The sequence below is a fragment of the Rhea americana genome, unplaced genomic scaffold (genome assembly GCF_003343005.1).
Source record: "Rhea americana isolate MKP2758 unplaced genomic scaffold, rheAme1 scaffold_519, whole genome shotgun sequence".
Taxonomy (NCBI): domain Eukaryota; kingdom Metazoa; phylum Chordata; class Aves; order Rheiformes; family Rheidae; genus Rhea; species Rhea americana.
Window position 1 is genome coordinate 50,091 of NW_028186667.1, and position 23,207 is coordinate 73,297.

At 47.8% G+C, this 23,207-nt stretch overlaps 1 protein-coding gene across 1 annotated transcript; it reads right to left on the minus strand.

Annotated features, from left to right (window-relative positions):
- Nucleotides 1-563: 563 nt before the first annotated feature.
- LOC146588384 (hematopoietic lineage cell-specific protein-like) lies at nucleotides 564-21,346 on the minus strand. Its single transcript, XM_085318104.1, has 15 exons — nucleotides 21,227-21,346; nucleotides 18,932-19,015; nucleotides 17,088-17,161; nucleotides 15,870-15,999; nucleotides 12,377-12,487; nucleotides 11,596-11,650; nucleotides 9,531-9,641; nucleotides 8,891-9,001; nucleotides 8,113-8,168; nucleotides 4,986-5,055; nucleotides 4,601-4,737; nucleotides 3,844-3,954; nucleotides 2,779-3,088; nucleotides 1,919-1,990; nucleotides 564-1,483 (listed from the first exon to the last, which is right to left on the minus strand). The coding sequence occupies exons 2-15, from the start codon at nucleotides 19,013-19,015 to the stop codon at nucleotides 1,347-1,349; spliced, it is 1,569 nt and encodes a 522-aa protein (XP_085174230.1). The 5' UTR covers nucleotides 21,227-21,346; the 3' UTR covers nucleotides 564-1,346.
- Nucleotides 21,347-23,207: the final 1,861 nt, after the last annotated feature.

Here is a 23,207-nt window from a genome sequence, read left to right on the forward strand (position 1 = left end):
TCCAGTTGTCCCATGTGACAGGACAAGAGGCAATGGGCAGAAATTGAAGCACAGGAAGTTCCACCTGAACGTGAGAGGGAATTTCTTCCCTGTGAGAGTGACAGAGCACTGGCACAGGTTGCCCAGAGAGGTTGTGGGGTCTCCTTCTCTGGAGATATTCAAAATCTGCCTGGATGCAGTCCTTGGAAATTTGCTTTAGGTGACCCTGCTTGAGCAGGGGGTTTGGACTAGATATCTCCAGCATTCCCTTCCAACCTCAATGACTCTGTGATTCTATGATTTGCTAGATTGAAAAGATTTCACTAACAGAATATTCCTCTACAATGCGATCCCTACACAGGGACCAGGATGTCTTTTAACATACTTCTTGTTAAGTAAAGCCTTTTGACATTTTAATCTTGTTCCAAGACAGACTTTTGAGGATCATTTTTCTCAGGAAATAATTTACATCCCCCCGGTTTTGAAGTTCACCCCAGAAATGACACATCCCTGAGCAACAATATTCTTAACACACAGAGGAACATCAGACAAGTCATCTGCTACTTTAGCAAGACTGTCCTTTATTTTCAGTGAGCTAGCACACACCTCTCCTGTTTTATGGGACAGTTCAATACAGCCAAGCTTGTGTATGTATGCAGGAAAACTTAGCAAAGTTCACTGTGAGCATGAGATGTTCCCAGGTCCCAGTCCTGAAATCTGCCCAGATAGACAAGGCTCATGTTTCTCTATTCCACGCTGCAAACATGGTCTATCCTGTATGTGGAAATCCTTCTTAGAATCGAAGATGACTTCAGCCTTCACACTGCTTTCCTTGGCCCCTGGGTAAGAGGAGGTCCAGGGCCATGGCCTAGGACAGCATTCCTTATTCTACTTCCAGCTGTAACTTCTGGACTGAGTCCCAAGAGCAAAGACAGGTTCTCAGATGTGGTTGACAAATGACAGCTTAAAAGAAAAAGGTCCCATACTCATGTCCCTTTTGCTTCAACTAGATTAGAGCTGGTGTTTCTAGTCTGTGAATTCCCCTGTTGCGAACAGGAATGAACACACTTCCCCTGCAAGCCTGCTAGYTGATACGTTGATATGTGGAAATAGAATAGTCTAGAGAGAAAAGATGTCATATATTTCAACCACACACACTTCAAACCATCTTATCTTACAGGACCAGATGGGAACCAGAACCCACCTAGGGCAGAGGCCAAAACATTCCATCAAACACTGCCAGTTTTCTCACTGGTACTTCTCCCATGTAGGCACGCCAGGATAAGCCAAATTAAACTAATAACATGTAAAAGGATGAAGCAGAGAGAAGCAAAAGTTTTAAAGGAGGCGCTCAGACAATGCTGATCTCATTGCAGAAGCTTCACATAATTTGCTGGAAAGAGGCCTACTTTGCCCCGGCACTGTCCCCGCCACCAGCCTTCATCTACCATTTCAATGTGTGTGATTGTGTCATCAGGATCAAAAGAAATCTCATCATCTCCATCTGCAAAATTGATTAGAAAAACAGACATAGTCCAAAAGTACATAAGCAAGAGAAGGGGTAAGAATAACCTCTGAGAGAGCTGGTTTTGCAGGCACGCATGCACACCCACCCCCATCCACCCACACAAGGGGAATACAGAACGGTCAGGCTGATAGGACTCAAAGTGCATCTCATCCAACCTCTCTCCCTGAAACCACTATATATATAGCAGAGGGAAGATTTAAGACTTCACAGATGAAAGATGAAACTTGTATGTTCCCAAGCTATGTCTCATTCAGCCTTCCAGGAGGAAGAACAACCTTAGTTTAAACAATCAAGTTGAAATCTTTCTACCACCACCAATGGTGTCACCATCTCTCCCACCCCTGAGGCCAGCTCCCAGTGCCTCTCTTGGCAGGCTGATTGTTTTTTCTACACCCTGGATGACAGACTCACCTCCTTGGTAATCATAGAGAGCCACTGCACAGGTCCCAGGGCTCTCCACCTCATAAACGCTGTCCATTTTCCCTGAAGAAGACAGGACAGACAGGTGAGAAAGAGGCTGGCAGCAATCACACAGATTTGGTCTGTGCTACCTGCCTGTCAGTTGTTAGGCTTAGGGTGGACCACATCCAAACCCTGTCAGCAGGGAGATGTGTATCATGGCTCAAAGCAAGGTGTGACTTGCCTCCACTTCTTTGGGGAGAGAGGATGGGACAGGCTGTCTTGATACTTCGTGTTCTACCTCCCAAGAAAAAGGCTGGACTTGACTCCAACCTCCCTCTTTTTCACCCACAGTACCAGTGAGGTTGTGATGGAAACCTCAACAACAGCCTGTGCAATTTGTTCACTGGCTGGAGGACACCTGCCCTAATCCCTGCACTTCTCTCATCCCAGGGGTCACTGCCAGAGCAGGTCTCACACTAGGGTTTTGAACAACACGCTGAATTAACAGGGCGTGCCTAGACCCCAGTGCAAGACTGGCAGTTGCTTCCTAGGAAACATTGCTTCAAGGAAAAGAGCATCAGCCCAAGTGTAGCTTCTTCAGAGGCCACAGCAGCCCTCCTGTCTGACTGCCTGAACCTTGCTCCAGTAGAGATATCCATCATCTCGGCCAGGACTCAGTGCAGTTGGTGTAGCACCTTAGAGCAGGGCAAGCGGGCGGTAAAGGCACAAGTCTCCATCAGTGTAGCCTGCTACCCTGACAACGGCAGACTTCAGGATACAAAATCCGTCCGCAGTCTGTCCCATACAGCTACTGCAGAGCAGACAGAAAATGAGCTCCCCAAGACACAGGCTCTTCCCTCAGTACTCACCCATGCAGGGCTGGCTCTGGCTGGGCTCCTCGGGGAGGATCTCCTCATAGTCCTCACCTCCATCCTCTCCATGGTCATAGATGACAGCTGGCTTTCCTAAAGGCTCTGGCAGCTCCTCATAGTCAGCACCCAAGCTGGTACTGTCACAGTAGTCGGAGGGCTCTGGCACCTCCTCATAGTCCTCGCCATCCAAACTCACACTGTAGATGGGCTGATCCTGGCTGGGGGACTTGCACAGTTCCTCACCCAGACCTGCTGGTCTTGGTGGCAATGTGGGTGGCATTTCCTCATCCTCCACTTCTGCCTTCTGCTGTGAAGTGAGAAAGTGACAGGAAAGTCACCCACAACCTATCCACTGCAGGCAGCTCTCCCGTGGTTGCACAGTGCCCAATGCAAGGGAGCCTGCTTCCTTGAAGATGCCTTTAGAGCTACCACGAAACAAATGGAGTATCATTCTCTGCATGACGAAGGAACAGCTCAATCATGATTTCTGGGCTGAAATGGCACCTGGAAGCACTGTGAAGCCACGGAGGGAAAGGAGATCCTCATGTCTCTGCCTTCTCAGCTCACTGCTACCCCTGCTGCTCTCTCCCAGCAAGCAAAACCACAGACCAGCTCAGAAGCTGGGAGTTCCTGAAACTAGAAAACCAGAAGCCCAGAGGGGCTTGTAAATACTGGTGGCATTTAAAACCCCAGGCAAAGTCAATACATAACAAAATGTCTACACTCCTGATGTCTCTACCAGTACAGCATATGTGCATCATTGCTGCTACTCATCACTCATGTTTAGACTTATCCCACATACATAGCTACAGCTCACTGTACCACCACTGTACTGACCCCCTTCAAGAGTCCATCTGCATAGTGTAAGGTGCTGTGCATGAGTATGTCATCCCATCCCCAAATTTTCACCTACCCCATTCCTTCCCAAACCTCTCTCATGCAGTGATTGTGCCCTGTTTCTGCCCATGCAGCTGCCCCGTGAAGCACAGCTCCCCACCACCCCGGGCAATTCAGTTCCTTCTCTGTGCTCCCCTTCCCAGCCAATCTAGCCTGCCTTGGCACCTGCTCTCCCCCTGACACAGGCCTATCTGTTTCAGCTCTCCCAGTGACCCTTGCTGGAATGACGGCAGGGGCTGCTTCTGTGTGGTCCTTGTCCTCTCTCTGTTGGATTTCCTGGTGGAGAAAAGTCCATCAAGAGCATCGAGCAATGCCCAGAGTAATGCCCATTCCCATTCCTCACAGGGCAATCCTAAGACAAGTCAACAGCTCTTCCTGCTGAAACCTATTCTAGCTCCCACAAACCTGCCCTAGGAACTGGACACTAACAGGACTGTAACTACTATGTGGTCTGCAGGAAGTGGCCTCAAGAAGGGAATGGAGGGTATAAGGAATGTGCTTTACTGGAGAAATCCTATCCATACATCAAATGCAGCAACACCACAAAGCAGAAGGAGGTCTTGTAAACATGAGGGTTTGGATACTACCTCCTCAGAAAACCCTGAATGCACACTGCTGGAATAAGGATACTGGGGATATTGTGTTTGCCCTGCATTTACCAAGCACTAAAGGCAAGAAGGAGCCTATGCTAAACCACACGGGATCATCATGAGTTACAGACAGGTTCTGGTCTGCATGCCAAAAGAGGCATAATTCAGTGCCAGCCAGGGCGTTCAAGGTCATTCCCTGGCAGTTACAGGGAGATGATCTAGGCAAGAGGTCACCAAAAACAGACTAAATAGAAGGAGATGGACCTATGCGCCCCTGAGGAAAGGTCTGCTTTGCAAGTCTTGAAGGGCATAGGAAGACGCCTATGGCTCACCTGCTGCCGAAAGACCTGGTGCTCTCGAGCCTGCTGCCTCCTCTGTTCCTCTTCCATCAGCCTTCTGCTCTCTTCATCCGCCAATTTAGCCATGTTTTCAAACCGTGACCGCAGGCTGCTGGCACCACTGGAAGCTGCTGTGGAGTAGAGAGCTGCCCAAGCCTCCCCAACGCATCGCATCCCCCTGCCCCCAAACATGTCCAGAGCAAACCCAGGCCTCTGCCTCTCCCAGACAAACCTGTGGTAAAACCATCTTCTCCAGCCTCCAGCCACCTTCTCCATCTCCCCCTCTCCCATACAGCCACCAGCATGCCACTAAGTTGGGGGGGTGGGGTGGAACCTATAATTTCTCACTCAGCCCAAGGCCGGTACTCAGGCATCTCACCTGCCTCCACTGGTCTTGTCTTCTCATATGAGGACGTTGGAGCTGCCATTTCATTAAACCCAGCAGCACTCTGAAAGAGGAAGCAAAGTGTGCAGCCTGTTAGGTAAGGCCAGTGCTGAGACTTCAGCTCAGTTTGCCTGCTGGTCTGCAAGCAAGTCACAGCTTTGTCCCCAGGTGTGTCCTCATTGGTAAAACTGCCACAGTCTTGTGGGAAGGGAGGCTGTTGGCTGTAGTCCTGCTCTCCTTTCCAGACTTCCAGCTGAAGACAAAGGCTGTTCCTGTAAAGAGGAGATATTTCAAGAGCCAAAGAGGCCATATGGAGCTAAGCAGAGGAGGCTGGATAGTGGCAAGAGGATTGCTGTGAAGAGCAGGAAGGCTCACGGCAAGAGCATTCACCAGGAAAGCAATGAGGGACTGGGGATGTGCCTGCCAGTCCACCTTTCCCTGAGGTCCAGGAACCTGATGTACTAGCTGTGCCAGATCCATCCCCTGTGCTCCTGGAGGTATGGGATGTGGAAGCACAGCCCCATCAGGTGAAAAGTTGTGGCTATATAACCATGAAAACTATAAGGCCCTCCAGGGGACCACTGCCTGCAGTATGTGTACACAGGAGCAAAAGCTGGAATACATCAAGGAGAAATTGTGTACATGAACACGTGAGGTACTGCTGGCCTTACAGGGTGTGAAGAGATGGCCGAACTGGTAATAGCATCAATGGGGGCAGTTGTAGCAAAAAGAGGATGAGATTGAGGGTGTTTTTTTTCCATACATATTTGCAGTTACTACCAGACATTAAACTTCAAGGTCAGTTTTTTGGGGGGGTTGTGCCTTCCCACCATATCTGTGACTTTTCCCACAGGCTCTACTAGCACATATTTTCAATGCACACTCATAAATCCTATTCTAGCCATGCAGAGAGAGAAAGAAAGACAAAAACTTCAAGGCTAGTCTTTACCTACCACTGCACTGCCTCAAGCATAAACCTAAATGACAAATGCTAATGCTTGCTGGTCTATTTCTACAAAAAAGCTATTTCACACAAAAAGGAGACAGTAAAAGGAAACTGCAGGTGAGATGCAACTTTCAGAGGAATACAGCTACATTTATTTTTGTACATACGGGTGTCACCAAATGGATTGAGTGTCTGAGCTCCTGCTACAGTCAGTGGAGCCCAGAGAGCAGCTCAGCTCACCCTAAAGTAAACCCACCTGAGCAGGTAAACAGCACTTCAGGCTCTGCTGAACACTTGGACCACGTCTCCACATACCACAGCACAGACATGTTTACATGATAGCATTTAAAATTAGGAGTTGTAGTGTGAGAGCTGAATCTCAGACTAAGTATTCAAAAATTTGACAATGGGGAATTCAAATTGCCTAGGGTATATTATGCCCTAAGCTGCAGCAATGAATTCAGCGTTACTCCAGTGCCTGAAAACCAGGCAATCAAGAACTTAAGTACCCACTTGACCAGCCTTAATTTTGTCATCTTTGATTTTGCTTCAGTACTCTCAAAATAAACTCATATTCCACTTTGAGTTGATCAGGAATTCCTTACCCTTCCTCTGCATCCAGGTACAGCCTGCTTCTCAAAATGACCCACACCTGCTGACTTTTTCACAAGTGCTCATCTAATTTTATATGCTTTTTCTCTCACATACACAATGTCCTGGATTTTGGCATTGCACCTCCATTAGCTTTTGTTAAATTCACAGACCATGCTAATCCTTTCCTTAATGTGTGACTGTCCCATGGGCAGGATGCTGTTCCCATTCCACTACTGGCACAGCCCACATACACAGCACTGAAGGGAACATGCTGGATTGCTACAGGTATGTGTTTATTTCCTTCCTTGCTCATGGCCCTGAAAAAAGGTCCTCATCTACTTTGTCCAGCTCCTAACTATAGGCTGTGTGGGTCAGATATCTGTACTGCACCTGGCACAACACTGTGCCCAACAGCCAAACCATGGTTCATGGAAAAAAAAAAAATCCTTCCTCCTTCAAATGTCCCAAAGCCTCCCCACCTTACAGGATTCTCATTTGGCTATGCCCATCCTTGCAAATCATCATCCACTGGCATATGGCTGATGACCAACCACCCTCTTTTCTAAGCAAATTTGCAGGGTAGCTTGCCAAAGCAAAAAAATTAACTCAAGTATCTGAGTCTGCTTTTAAACCGTAGATAAGCCTTTGCCTGGATCCAGCCCAGACAGGAAACAAAGCAGCAAACTGGATGAGTTCCTCTCATGCAAGGTTTGGCCCTGCCAACCCCAACTGTTCTGGGATTTGTTAAGGTATGCAAGCAGGCGACTGAGCCCTGACCGAGATCTAGCTAACAGAACAGACCATGAAAAACTCCTGGACATGCTGAACATAACAAATAAGAGTGGGACAAGAGTTGCAGACAGTGCTGTGAGGAATAACAGAATTCGGAGGTGGTTAAGGGTAATGATGAGAGACAGCCAAGCTTCACAGATAATTGAAGGGATTGCTGGGGTCCTTTAGGGGAGTGGAATCTGGCAAGGCTGGCCCTACACCAGTAATAGCACAGAAGTCCAAGACAACACAAACACCAAATCTGTGTACAGATATAGCAAAAGTAAGAGCAATAGGGAAAAAGCTTCTGGGGTTGGTTTATTTGGGAGGAGACAAGGGTAAAGAAAGGGAAGAGCACAAGCAGATGAGGAGGAAGTATAAGCATAGGAAAACTGAGAAATGACAGAGTGGGGATAAAAAGACCAGTCACATGTATGCACATTGTTGATTAGTTCACTTGTCTGAGTTCAGCAGAAAGCACTTCACTACTCTGGCTCCGCTCACAGTTAAACTATCAAATCCAATGCCAGGGCAAAGCAGATCTATGACTGTTCAGTCTGAGTAAAAGGAGCTGAGAATGCGGAAAAAAAAAATCTCTTTCTTCCTTGCATTCTGGTCTCCTCAAGCTGAACTGCTCTGCACCCTCTGGGCATTTATACTGGACCAGTTCCCTCGCTCCTGCAATAGTTGTGCACTGAGCAGTGGGATCTTCCCTCTCTCTCTCTCTCTCTCAGAAGTCTTTTCTCTTGCAGTCATGCAAAGATTAGTGGCCATGAGGAGGAAATTGCAGGCTACTGCATGCAGACTTACCTTATCCACTCTGTCCTTCTGGACCCCATAACGGCCTCCAAACCCTTTGGCATAGTCTGTATGGAAAAAGTGAGACTATTGATAGTATTTTATGTTCTATATGCATCTGACTTCAGTGGGCTGTGACTAGTGATATGAATTAGCTTTGCCTTGAATTGAAAAGTACATCTGTGGGCTAGCTGCATTTTATCACTCCATCAGGAGCGGAGTGTCACATGCTGCGCTAAATAAAGTACAGATAATGGAGGCAAGATGCTCTAGAAAGTAACTGTAAGGACTAATCTTCCAAACTTTTGAGTGAAGTGCACGGTGTGTGGTGATATACCCTGCCAAAATCTTCTTCCAAGACCCTGGGGCAAAAAGCCAGTCATGTCACTTGAATGCAAAGTGGCCTTTTTCACTAAAGCTGGACAAACAGTGCTAACAGTATTCAAACCATTCCTGGAACCTGATTTGCCTCCTTCTCACGTGCTTACTTTTTGTGTGAGTTTATGATCAGCAACATGCCTGACAAAGAACGTGCATCATAGCTTGAACAGCACAATTCAGGGGCTTGCATTCAATACCCCCTCATTGATTCAGGAGTGCTGTATCCGAGCCCTCTTCTTTGGCAGAGTTTACCCCTGTGCTTAGGGGTTCACAGTGTTTCAGCTGCCTGCAGCTCCACAATATGCTGCTCACATTTGTTTTTCCACAGATGTATCTCCATAGCTGGTAGCTCCAGAGCTGTGCCTGCTCCAAGGAGATCGTGCCTCCTCCTCTGGTAGCATTTCCCTACCTGTCTGGGACGCATGGGGCTGCACATCTTCCTGGTGCTCCCAGCCAAGGGCACTCTTGTCCTGACGATCCCGCTGGACCCCAAACTTCCCACCAAAGCCCACAGAATAGTCTGCAGCCATGGGGATCCAGATCACAGCATGAAGGAGAGACAAGGGAGAGAAACATAAAAGTAGCAGCATCGGGAGGTCAGGCCATTTTCACAGAGGAGATGGTTATTTCTGTTTAGGACTCAGAGAGAGATGAGGAATGGACACAGAGAAAAGACAGACTTCCCCAACAATGGCTGCAGCAACAGCTCTCCCTCCTCCTTGAAACACATCATCAGCCATCAGCCTTGGCTTCCCATCCACTCCTCCTTTAGAGATATGCTGCCCAGGAGATCCCTGTCCCCAAGGAAACCTGCTGTTTCTCTTCGTTCAGACTGAACTTTTCCAGCAACCTTGCAGGGGTACTAGTCTGCTGCCTGTGGCTGCTTCACGCTTTCCATGTCTGCCCCCATCATCTTGCAGGCAATGGGCACCCACTGCATTTTCCCAGTGAAGCAGCAAGCTCAAAGCACAGCACTCCGTGCTCCAGCGGGGCACAGTCCCAGACCCCAATCGCAACAGTGTTCACTGCAATGGGTTCCCTCAGCTCACCTTTTTGAGAGTCATGCTTCTCCACCTGGCTCTTGTAGTCAAATCCCACTGCTGCTTTGTCCACCTTGTCCCTCTCCACACCATAACGGCCACCAAAGCCCTTGGAGTAATCTGAGGAGATGCATGGAATGAGGTGTTACCCCAGGCATGAAGCTGATGAAGGACAGAGATGGAGAAGGGGAGTAGCACTGGGAAAGAGCACCAGGGAGGAGGAGGAGGGATAACGGATGACACCAGAATAAACAGGAATTTGGAGGAGATAGCATGGAGAGCAAGGAGTACTGCGAAGACTATCAAGGATAAGTGTCCATGGGAAGGGATGCAGAGGGCAAGCATGGGCTGTGGCAGCAGGAGAGCCCAAGGGCCACAGGCAGCAGGAGACACAGCCAGAGAGGGTAAGAAAGGTCAGCAACATGCCAAGGACAGTTGAGGAGACGGTGGGAGCTCAGCTGTCTAAAGAGGCAAAGCTAAGAGAAGACTTGGGCACGGGAGGTCCAGGTATCTACCCATCCACGCACCTCCAGAGCAAGGATTTCTTGCCAGTCTCTGAAAAGGCCTCTGAATAAGTGTATTGAGACCTTGAAAGTACAGGAGAAATGGCAAACTTTTGCTGTATGGCTTATATCTGCTACAATGGAATCTCAACATTTACAAGGCAAATGCTAACTCTGGATGTTGAAGCAAAGGTTCACATCCTCTAAAGTAGCAGTGTATTAACTACTTCAGTTGTATTCAGTTATCCTCTAAGGACTACCAAGTTATTTTTAGCTGATGCCCTAAGACATTTCAGACTCTATACTAGCTGCTGGCTCTACAGGGCCTCTTTCCTTTCAGACACATACTCCTCCAGCTCCACTTCCAAATCCTATTCTTCAGCAGGAGAAAATCAGTTGCCTTCTTTTAGTCCCCAGCCCAGTTCTTACAGGTCTGCCTTTCACAGGAATGAGTTGTGGCCCCTCTAGTAAATTCAGCCTTATTGATCCATGAAGATCTTGCTCTTGAGAAATCAGCACAGAAGTATTTTGGACTCAAGAATGGCGCTCAGAATAATATTCACTCCTGCTCAGCCAACTGAAGATGAATAAGATAGTAATTGTTAAAACCTCCAATTTCTAGAAATTGCTTTGATTTCTACTAAAGTTCAGTGTAGTCATACCTTCCCTTACTTCTGAAATTTCCATTCTGTCCTGAGTGATTTATGAGATTTTACACAGCCTGACAAATTTCTATTTCTATATCTACAATCTCCTATCTGATCTCTTAAACAGGAATGTGTTAATGAATCATAATTGCACATGACCCATTAAGAATGTCTCCAAAAATTCTCTCTTCTTTTATAGCTTCCTCTGAAATGAACATAATCCAGTTTTCTTCTTGGGAATGCAGCATGCCTCACATTTATCTAAAAGAGTAACAGACCTTGTCCTCTCATCCTGTCTTGGTTGTGGAAAATTTAAAATAACTTTAGTTTCAGTTCTTGCAGTATTCCAGAAAACAGTATTTTAAATCTCTTTTCTTGCTGAATATAGCTGCTTGTATGTACGTGTGAAAGTCTGGTTGAATCTTCTCCAGTATTCTGCAAAAGTTCTGGTGCTGTAGAGACTTTTGTTTCCCTATCTGTTTTTCAGCTTTTTCTTACTTGCTATTTTTTCAGAAAACTGTTCTAACATCATACTGTGCTGGGGTTTACTATGGAGCAGTTGCTTAGCAAGACATATAGAGGAAAGGGATTACAAGATTCAAAACTCTTTTCTCCTTTTTCTGCCATCTACCAAGGGAAAGCAGTTCTCTCCCCTCAGCCATGACCCAGTCCCAGCATGGGAAAATACAAAAGCAAGAGGGATGCACAGTAGAAATGTGGTGACAGAACAGCAGAGAATGGGTCCATGAGGGCAATGGACCAAGAAAACAAACTTAAAATAAGTGATGAGTAGGAGAGAGAAAACGCAGGAGGCTGTGCCAAAGCAGATAGCACAGGACATAAGGAAAAGATGAGCAAAGATAAAGATGAGCATGAGAGAAGATGGGCAAAGTGTTGAGTGATGATATGTGTCCATGGACTTACCTTTCTGGGATGAGTGTTTCTCCACCTCACCCTTGTATTCAAACCCCAGCGCTGACTGGAATAAGAAGAGGAGGAACATCGGTCATTCTGATGGCCAAACTGGGCCTCATTCATCCTCCTCCAGAGCCACGGGGGCTGACTAGGACCCTGCTCCACAACCTGTGCAGTAATACGCAGGTGCGTGGCTACTGCTTGGCTGCAACCCCCTCTCCCACTCCCTCCCCCGACATCCTCTCACACCATTCCCTGTTGTCCACATGGCAGCATGCCCAGGAACAGGCAACCCCTCTGCAAGACCATGCACTCCAGGTAAGGGGATCCACAGTCCCAACCTTAAACCCTGCCCACCAGTCCAGTGGCCCTAGCTGCAGGTGAGGCAGGTGGGCAGCCATAGGAACCAGGCAGTGCATAGGAGAATGCAGTCTTGCAGTCCCTGTTCGGTCCTACCACAAGCAGTCACTGTGCATGGCGTGACATGGTTTTGGAGACGAGAAACACCACAACCTCAAGGACAATGGTGTCCAGGTCAGAAACGCACAGTACAGTGCACGGCACCATATGCAAACCAGAGAGCTAATCTGCATGAGTTCAACACGATTCACCATCAGTCATCATCTTGCACATAAGGAGTGAGCTGTGTGTTTCAGTGGAGACCATAATGTGTGGTCTCCCTAGACCTGCACTCATTAGTACTTTGAAAAATCCTGAACAGCACAGTGTTTCAGAGACAGCACTGAGCACAAACCACAAGGATACACTTCCAGGACCCTGTCCAACCTACCTTGTCAGCTCGGTCATGCTGAACACCATACTTCCCCCCAAATCCCTGGGCTGCATCTGTCTGCGAGGAATGCTTCCCAACATCAGCAACATACTCATGTCCCACTGCACACTGAAGAGAGAGAAAGCACGACATGAGCCCCAACACTTGCGCCAGCAGGGTGGCCAGAGTAATGGGCACCACACAGAAACCTGTACTGCTTCCAGATACTTGCAGCCACCAGGAGACAGGTCCAAACCATCCATGTTGCCTCAGCCAGCACCAGCTCTGATYTGAGATCTGTGAGGCAGCTTTGAGGGCAGTCATCCCACGCAAGCATCCCTACAGTTCTGTCAACTTACTAAGCAGACATTAGGCTACAGTATCTGCTGCTCCCAAATGCCAGTGAATTCGAGTTAAGAATAATCACAGGGGAATCCTAGAAGAAAAGTGCAGACAGACACACAGCCAAAAACCCACAGGCACCTGCTTTGGTGCATGCTGCCCAGTGGCAGTTCGTTGAACCTCACTCTCAGATACAGAAAACAGACCTGGCTGGGATCACCCTTTACCTGAGCAGAGGACAGGCCAGGGGTCCATGCTCCCTGGCAGGAGATAGCATGGCCAGGAATTCACCCTGGGCTCTTCAGAGACCTACTTGGAGGAATATCATGAGTTAAGGCCCTAGAAGGAAGGGGGTCCAGGAGAGCTGGCTAGTATTCAAACATCACTTCCTCCAAGCTCAAGAGCAGTGCATCCCTATGAGTAAGAAGTGCAGCAAAAAGGGGCAGGAGGCCTGCATGGGTGAGCAAGGAGCTCTTGGCCAAATTCAGACAGAAGAAGAAAGTACACAGACTGTGGAAGAGGGGACAGGCTACTTGGGAGAATTATAGGAATGCTGTCAGAGCATGTAGAGATGCTGTGAGGAAGGCTAAGGCCCAGCTGGAACTGAGTCTGGCAAGGGATGTCAAGGACAACAGGAAGGGCTTCTTCAACTACATCAGCAGCAAGAGGAGGACTAGGGAAAATGTGGGCCCGCTACTGAATGGGGTGGGGGTCCTGGTGACAAAAGACACAGAGAGGGCAGAATTACTGAATGCCTTCTTTGTTTCAGTCTTCACTGCTAAGGGCAGCCCTCAGGAATCCTGGAGCCTGGTCGTGAGGGAGAAAGCCCAGAGTACGGAAGACTTTCCTTTGGTTGAGGAGGATAGGATTTCAGAGACCTTCTGGGCAGGCTAGACATCCACAAATCCATGGGCCCAGATGGGATGCACCCATGGGTACCAAGGGATGCTGTTGTCAAGCTGCTCTCCATCATCTTTGAAAGGTCCTGGAGAACAGGAGAGGTGCCTGAGGAGTGGAAGAAAGCCAGTGTCACTCCAGTCTTCCAAAAAGGCAAGAAGGAGGACTCAGACAACTATAGGCTGGTCAGCCTCATCTCCATCCCTGGAAAGGGGATGGAACAGCTCATTCTGGATGTCATCTCCACGCATATGGAGGAAAGAAGGTGATCAGGAGAAGTCAGCATGGATTCACCAAGGGGAAATCCTGCTTAACCAACCTGATAGCCTTCTCTGATGGAATGGCTGGCTGGGTAGATGAGGGGAGAGCAGTGGACGTTGTGTACCTTGACTTCAGCAAGGCTTTTGACACCATCTCCCATAACATCCTCCTAGAGAAGCTCAGGAAGTGTGCGTTAGAAAAGTGGACAGTGAGGTGGATTGAGAACTGGCTGAAAGGCAGAGCTCAGAGGGTTGTCGTGAGTGGCACAGAGTCTAGTTGGAGGCCTGTGGCTAGTGGTGTCCCCCAGGGCTCAGTACTGGGTCCCATCCTGTTCAACTTCTTCAACAACGACCTGGATGAGGGGACAGAGTGCATCCTCAGCAAGTTTGCTGAGGATCCGGATCAAGCTGGGAGGAGTGGCTGACACACCTGAGGGCTGTGCTGCCATACAGAGAGACCTGGACAGGCTGGAGAGTTGGGCGGAGAGGAACCTCATGAGGTTCAACAAGCGCAAGGGCAGAGTCCTGCACCTAGGGAAAAATAACCCTAGGCACCAGTACAAGCTGGGGGCTGACCCTCTGGAGAGCGGCTCTGCAAAGAAAGACCTGGCAGTGCTGGTGGATGACAGGTTGACCATGAGCCAGCAAGGTGCCCCTGTGGCCAAGAAGACCAGTGGTCTCCCGGGCTGCATTGGGAAGAGTGTTGCCAGCAGGTCGAGAGAGGTGATCCTGCCCCTCTACTCAGCCCTAGGGAGGACTCATCTCGAGTACTGCGTCCAGTTCTGGGCTCCCCAGGACAAGAGAGACATGGAACTACTGGAGAGAGTCCAGCGTAGGGCTACAAAGATGATCAGAGGGCTGGAGCACCTGCCCTACGAGGAACAGCTGTGAGAGCTGGGCCTCCTCAGCCTGGGGAAGAGAAGACTGAGGGGGGATCTTATCAATGTCTGTAAGTACCTGAAGGGAGGGAATCAAGGGGACGGGGACAAACTCTTTCCAGTTGTCCCATGTGACAGGACAAGAGGCAATGGGCAGAAATTGAAGCACAGGAAGTTCCGCCTGAACGTGAGAGGGAATTTCTTCCCTGTGAGAGTGACGGAGCATTGGCACAGGTTGCCCAGAGAGGTTGTGGAGTGTCTTTCTCTGGAGATCTTCAAGGCCCGCCTGGATGCAACCCTGTCTACCATGCTCCAGGTGACCCTGCTGAGCAGGGAGGTTGGACTAGATGATCTGCAGAGGTCCCTTCCAACCTTACTGATTCTATGATTCTATGACTCACACAGATTCCTCAGTAGAAAGGCCAGAGACTAAATCATAGCAACATCTGTGGTAAGACAGGATGAAGCTGCTTAGCAAAAGCATCCTTGTTCTGCTCCTGCAGAAGAGCCAGATCATGGTTACTCCACTTTGACCTCCTAGAAGTCTCTCTTTTTCACCCTGCCATCCTGGTGTAATGCATACACACATTGCCCCTCCTGTGTTGAATACTATTGCAGTCTTTTTACTTCATCTTTGAAAAAAAAGGTATTAAAAGCAGAAAGGTACAGACAGAAGTGTGACAAAGATTATCAGAGAATATAAAACAGATTCCATACGAAAACAGAGTATTTAGACTAGGGCTTCATCTTGAGGAGACAGGACAGAGATCTGTAATGAAGAATGTGAGTATAGGATTATTATTCATTATTTCTCCAAGCAAAAGTAGAGGGGGCACCATATTTAATTTTTATGCAGTATATTCAAAACATGCAGCAGAAAGTCCTTCTTCACAGTGCCTAATTCAGCTAAGAGGAGTGTTGCAGGGAAGCTATACAAGCAAACTGCACAAATTTCAAAGAGATTCAAAGAGATCCTGGAGACAAACTATGGGTGAGCAAGATGTGCAAATCTGTGGAGCCATACTAGCTCTCCATTCCCTCCTGTCAGAATCAGGCCAGAAGACAGGGACACTCTCTCCTTTACAAAACAAAGACTTTTCCACTGAACCCAGGAAAGCCCTCTACAACTATTACCTTGTCCATCCGGTCCTGCTCTGTTCCAAATTTCCCCCCATAGCCATAGGAGGCCTTGGGGCCAGTTTCCAGTTCCTTCTTCTTGATGACCTCATGTTCCTCTGACACCTTGTTCCTCAGCTGGTGGATGCTGGCAAGAAAGAGAGGACCAGGTCAAGTCACTGTGGGGGTCTGCAGACCTGTGCAGTTGGCTAGCGCACTCCTGAGCTGCAATGCCAGCCAGAGTCCTGTGCAGAGCAGGATGTAAACCTGCCACCAGCAGCCACTACTTGCCCACAGCTGGGCCGCTGTCTGGAGCAGTCCCATACCTACAGCTGCTGCACCATGGTAAGGCTACACCCCCTCTTTCATGGGGGCCTATGCTTTCCTTTTTCTGTGTGCTACAGAAACACTGCACAGGATAGCACTGGGGTGTCCCCAGGGAGCTACTGGATAGGGGCAGCTTTGGACAGAGAAAGAGCAGAAGATCCTTGCCACAGCAGAACAGGCATATCCCCTCCTGTTAACCACTCTCTGGAGGTCCTTCAAAGTTAACCCCTTGCAGCATCATGAAGAGTCTGTGAATTTTGCCTTTTAGTGCAAAACCAGCTTTTCAAACCAAGAGCCAATATGGCAGCAGCCATCCAACCCAGGCTGCAGCTGGCAGAGCCAGAGTGGGCAGTGGATAAGGGCAGTCAGATGTAGAGCTGCAGCACAGCTCCAGGGGGCTGCCCACCATGGAGTGAACCCTTCACCTTCCTGGGCCAGAAATACATCCCAAGAGAGTTGCTGCAGGCAGCCACCATGCAGTCTCCACTAATGCAATCAGACAGCACCGATGGCCTCACTGCATCTGAAGGACCCACTGGGAGCCCTGGGAGAGAGAGCTGGTGGGAGCAGGCAGGGCAGGGCAAGGAGCCCCTCTAGGCACCGCTCTTCCTCTGCCCTGACTCCGCTTTGCAAAAGTCCTTATTTGGCTGATTTCAGTTTGCAAGCAAAACCACTTCTATTTCCTGTCATTAGATGTCGTCATGGCAACAGCCCCCCCACACACGTCTGCACTCCCCGAACCACAGGCCTCATCAGAGCCACAGGGGTCCAGAGTCTGCGCCTGCCACAGACATGCCTCGTGCTCCCGTGGTGCTGCTGGGCCGAGCCGAGTGAGTCGAGCCGGGCTGGGCCAGGCCGCTCTTGGCATGTGCTGTCCAGGACAGTCCATGGCCCACCAGCTGCACTCACTTGATGTGCTCAGCGCGGCCGGAACCCTCAATGGTTTTGGCTCCCCATCGCTGCTCCTTCTCTGAGATGTCATTCTGCAAAGCAAACCCAAGCTGTGAGCAGTCCACCGGCCCCAGAAGCACCCCATGCAAGCCAGGCCTACCGCCCCGTCCCAACAGCAGCTGCCAGTAACCCACCCACAGCAGCCCAGACCCCAGGATGCCCCAGGATGCCACTGCTTCCTCTCTGGAAGAGACGTAGCCCCCTGCTCTGCATGCACTGCCAGCACCCATGCCTCCCGCCACCACCTGTGCACCAGGGCTCTCTGCAGTGCCACCTCCAGTCCTGCTGGCCCCACGGGGCCAGCCCCAGCCTGGCCTTTGTGGTGGGAAGGGGATGGGCCAGCCCTGGGGCCCGGGGGACCACGCAAGGCACAGTGGGGATGGCCAGGGTTCCAGGGGTTCAAGCAGCTGCCTCCTGCCACCGAGGCTGGGCAGCTGCAGCAGCACAGGGCAGCTGTGGCAGCATAGGGCAGCTGTGGCCCTGCAGTGCTGGGGGCTGCAGGGCCCTTTGGCTCGGAACACTGCAGGGGCTGTGGGAAGCTCCTTCCCTCTTCCTCAGGAAAAGTTGGCACATGAAAATGTAAAAATTAATTGCTTAATACTAGAAAAGTATTGAAATGAATATTTTAGTCAAGGTCAACTATTCTGCTTAATTTTACTATGACTGCACTTTTTTTTTTTTTTTTTTTTTAGGTCTGAAAATATATTTGGTAATTTGAACCATCAATAAACTCTTAATATAAGGTAAAACTAAAAAAAAATACAAAATATAATAAAAAATACAAAATTTTATTCTGGTCAGGCTTGTTTTTAAATACTACCAGAATGAGAAGAATCAAATAGTCTTGAGACTATTGAGATAGTAAAAAAATCATTTAGGTTAACCAAATACAAGGTGACAAAGCAGTTCAGAAAAATCTTGTGATACCAAGTGAATAGGTGGTAAAATTGCCAATGAAAGTAAGTGCAAAGGTAAGGTATATGGGGAAAAAAAAAAAATCCTTATTATATCTACCCTATGACAGTTCCAAAATAGTTGTTATCATTCAGGAAAGAGTAGGAATTATAGAATTGGCCAAAAAGCTGAACTGTAAGTGAATTATTAGGAAAGGAATAGAAAACTAAACAGAAAACAGAAATCATGACATTGTCTTAATCCAGGGAGCTCCCACAGACTGAGCACTTTTATGTTCTCATTATCTTGCCTAGAAAATAAAAGAAGATATGAACAGAAAACGAGGTAAACCAGAAGCACGAAGCTGCATCTCTACAGGGTGACTCTAAATAACACAGGATTCTTCCATTTTGAAGAGACAAATAAGGACAATTTTGGAAGCCTGTAAAATTATGAACAGCGTGGGGAAAAAAATGCAGTTTCTTGTAACAGTAGCTGTGGGGAGGACTTAGTGACATTATCAGGCAGCAGGTTTAAACTTTCTCTATTCCTTTAGTGATACTACATGTAGTCAGATATGGGATACACTGAGGTTGGAAGTTCCAAAGATGAAATATAAATAGGAGTCAAAAAATAGCTTAGACAGACTACCTTACAGTAAGCCCATTGATGCCTATTAAGTGCAGTGAAGTGGATATTCAGGGAGTCACTGAATTGCCAGTACCTGGGAGATGGGTGAGTGTCCCAGGGGAAATTCTCCCACTTCTTACAGGTTTCCCTGAGTTCTGCAGCTGCCTCACGAGAGGTTGGTGAGATGTGGCCAACCCTGCACAGCCCTGTGGGCCACTGAGCCTTCACATCACCATTCTTATCTCAGTTAAACATCAATTATCACACCAGGCACTCACCACAAAATCAGGGTCAGTGTCCCAGTCATCTCCTTGAGACTCAACCTTCACTGACACATTGTGTCCCACGACTGCTTTCCACATCTGCAGAGAGGACACAGCATCACCCAGGGCTCAGCACATGGGCACCACAGGCTCTCTGCCCATAGGTACCAAGGTGCCATAGTCACATCAGACTGCAGTAGTTATGGCATAACTCAGGCCATAAAGATCTTTTGGAGGCCACCAGCATGCACGAATTTCTGCATATCTCTCACACAGCACCAGGTATACCAAATAATTACTCCTGAATACCCACACCTCTTTCAGAAAAGAACATAGCATTTTTAAGGGTAAATCACAGCCCTGACACACACTGACCTCATGGTTAAAATGTACACCTTACTTTATTGTAAATTAATGCTAGCATCCAACCATCAGACTATGGTTTTCCAATTTATTAATTTTCTGTGCTCTGAGAGACTTGCTTTTTCTTGCCTTTTGTTGAGCACAATCACAGCATGCTGTCAGAGACCATGGCTTGCATTGACACCATGATACAATGCTGATTTATCCCAGGCTGAACTCCTAAATTCTCTTGTCTGTTTTCCAAACTTTTAATCACTGCCAGGCAGACTAGAGAAGATTCAGAGAAAAACTGCATGTTAGTCTTACAATATCAGTACAATATACTCTATGGTGTTGATGTCTGTCTTACAGTAAAAATAAACAAGAAACGGGGTTAATCATCATTAAGTGTGCAAGGTAGAAAGGGCTGAAGCTGCCATACAGCTTTCGCAAACCGCCCAAAGAGACCTAAAGGAAGTGATGGGCTGAGGAAGAGGAAGTTAAATGAAACTAACGTGAAATCTAAAGCGCCTGCATTTCATTTTCAAGATGACCTTAAAAAGAGTTGATGAAAAAGCCCCTCCCAAACAACACTTCTACAAAATGAGAAACAGAAGGAAGTCATGTTACATGCCCTGCCTCCCCATACAAAATGGATTAATCATTCTCAGCAAAGCTCTCCTTTCCCACTTCCTATTACTGCCTGTGCCATTGAGAAGCCCCAGATCTTCATCACTGTAGCCCAAAGGAGCTTTTCACTGGGACAGAGAGAAAGGCTGAACAGTATGCATAGCAAAGACCAAAGGTGGCACAGTAGGCCACTGAGCCCAGTTCCACATCACTGCAAACGTCACATAAATGCATGAACAACCCAACAGGAGGGAAGAGAGTTGTGCTAGATCTCCATATAGCAGCATGTCTTCTTTGTGTGTGTCTCAGTAGCATAGCACCAACCCTCAGTCCCTCACCAGCCTCCAGAATAACCCCAAGCACCTAGGACAGTTGCTTGCTGTGCAAGTAAAATGTTTACACTGAACAGGGAATTGTATAACCACTGCTGCCTGAAGCAATAAACCTCCTGCCAGTTCACTGCACTGAGTTTCAAGCTGCACTTAACAACTGTTAGGAGAATCAGCACCACATAACCAGGGAGCAAAAACAACAGGAACTGAAAGAGCACAGCAGGGACAAGTTTTTTTTCCTGTTAAAAACAAAAGCAGGTTAGCAATCTGAAGGAGAGGATGTAGGGTCAAGGCAGATTTTCAGGAAGAGTGTATCTTTAGACCTTCTCTGGGCTGTATCGAAAAAAAAAAAAGGTGTCATACTTCAGAACACAGCATGCCTGTGAGGTAAACCGCCGTGCTTGCACACACTGACAGTAATCCTGTGACAAACAGAATATAGCTAATCACAAATAAAAGCAGAGGAAGCAGGAAGGCTAATACAGACAAAACAGCACAATCTAAAAATAACTTTAATCTCCCCTTCCCTTCCAGTGATCTGAAATGCAAGTGGGTTTAGGGTTTTAAATTCTGCTGTAAATGGCCCTTGACCAACTACTTCCCAAAGCCAGGCAAGACACCATGCATGCTGGGCACCACGACAAACAAGAGCCTCTTATCCCACCTCAAGATTCCAAGTACCTGTTATAAGGAGAAGTATCAGACCCAGTAGCACCTCAGTCCTTTGATTTTGTCCCCTTCTTCCTCCCGACAGCATCCACTACAGCACAAGCATAGGATACTGCTTAGCACAATTGTACTCATTAATTTGGAAACTTGGTTCTTTAGAGCCTTAAACACAAAAGCTGCAACAACAAGCAAAATACAGACTGAAAAGTAAATGCCAAGCACTATCAGGTGGCACATGCTGGCTCAAGAAGAATTTATCTTTGCCTACCCACCAAGCAACCATTTCTTTGATGCTGTTGCTCACTTTCCACTCTCAAAACCTACTCAGCTTTCTTACCTTAAAAAGCCTACCAGGGCTCCGTCTGGAAAACTTGCTACTTTTTGCCTAAATACCAATTGCTAGCTGCAGTTTTTGACTTGCTGCACTGTCCCAGTTCCGGTTTTAAATTCTACTAACTTCACTTCCTGTGTCCCAGCCCCCAACTCTCTCTGCCCAAGTTGTGAGCACCAAAACCTGCATGAGTGCACTGCATTTTCCAGTGCACTCCAGAAAACTGACAGGGAGTGAACCCCAGATACAAATTGCTCCGAGACCATTAGTAGGGCTTGATAAAGCACAATTACATTTCTTAATGTACAAAAATAGCTCATGATCTGTGTATCTTCATCTGCTCTGAAAAGCATTGTGCCATACAAATACAGAAAACTTAAATGGCTAGAGCCCCTGAATTTGATAAAATAAGCAAGAAAGTTGCAAAAGTTAAGAAATTTGGCAGAATACCTTACAACACAATTGAAATATATGTATAAACACACATGCACATAATTTTCACACACACACACACACACACACACACACACACACACACTATTCCATGAMAAAAAAAAAAAAAAAAGTAAATAGCCTGAACTGGGAGAACGGAAAGTATATGGTTAAAGAATTCTAAGCTCTTCCAGACCAAACTCTTTGGTACATTGCTTACCAGTGGAAAATGCACAGTTCTGTAAAAAAGTAGCATGTGTTACATTAGCTTGGTACTAAATAAATACCTCAAGGCAAAATAATTTCCATTCTGAATGAGTTAAGTGAAAAACATTTCTATTTGACACAATGGCAAGATATACAGGGATTTTTGGACATTGATCGAAAAAGCAACTAGCACTGGTTCATTCAAATTGAGATGTAACAAGAAGTTGAAGTGTTTTACTCAGTGACTGCTGGGTAAAAAACCCACACCGTTCACAGAGTGGTTGAGGTTGGAAGGGATTTCCCGAGATCATCTACTCCAACACCTCTGCTCAAGCAGGGTCACCTAGAGCATGTTAGACAGGGTTGCGTACAGGAGGGTTTTGAATATCTTGAGAAAAGGACACTCCACAACCTCTCTGGGCAACCTGTGCCAGTGCTCTGTCACTCTCACAGTGAAGAAATTCCCCCTCACGTTCAGGCGGAACTTCCTGTGCTTTAATTTCTGCCTGTTGCCTCTTGTCCTGTCGCTTCGCACCACTGAAAAAAGTCTGGCCCCATCCTCTTGACCTTCCCTTAAGGTATTTGTACACATTGATAAGATCCCCTCTCAGTCTTCTCTTCCCCAGGCTAAAGAGGCCCAGTTCTCGCAGCTGTTCCTCGTAGGGCAGATGCGCCAGTCCCCTAATCATCTTTGTAGCCCTGTGCTGGACTCTTTCCAGTAGCTCCATGACTCTCTTGTACTGGGGAGCCCAGAACTGGACGCAGTACTCAAGATGTGGCCTCATCAGGGCTGAGTAGAGAGGAAGGATCACCTCCCTCAACCTGCTGGCAACACTCTTCCCAATGCAGCCCGGGAGACCACTGGTCTTCTTGGCCACAGGAGCACACTGCTGGCTCATGGTCAACCTGTCATCCACCAGCACTGCCAGGTCTTTCTTTGCAGAGCTGCTCTCCAGAAGGTCAGCCTCCCGCTTGTACTGGTGCCTAGGGTTATTTTTCCCTAGGTGCAGGACTCTGCCCTTGCGCTTGTTGAACCTCATGAGGTTCCTCTCCGCCCAACTCTCCAGCCTGTCCAGGTCTCTCTGTATGGCAGCACAGCCCTCTGGTGTATCAGCCACTCCTCCCAGTTTGGTAGGTCATTGATGAATAAGTTGAAGAAGATGGGACCCAGTACTGACCCCTGGGGGACACTGCTACCTACAAGCCTCTGACTAGACTCTACACAGCTGATCACAGCTCTCTGGGCTCTGCCTTCCAGCCAGTTCTCAATCCACCTCACTGTCCACTCATCCAACCCACGCTCCCTGAGCTTACCTATGAGAATGTTATGGGAGACAGTGCCAAAAGC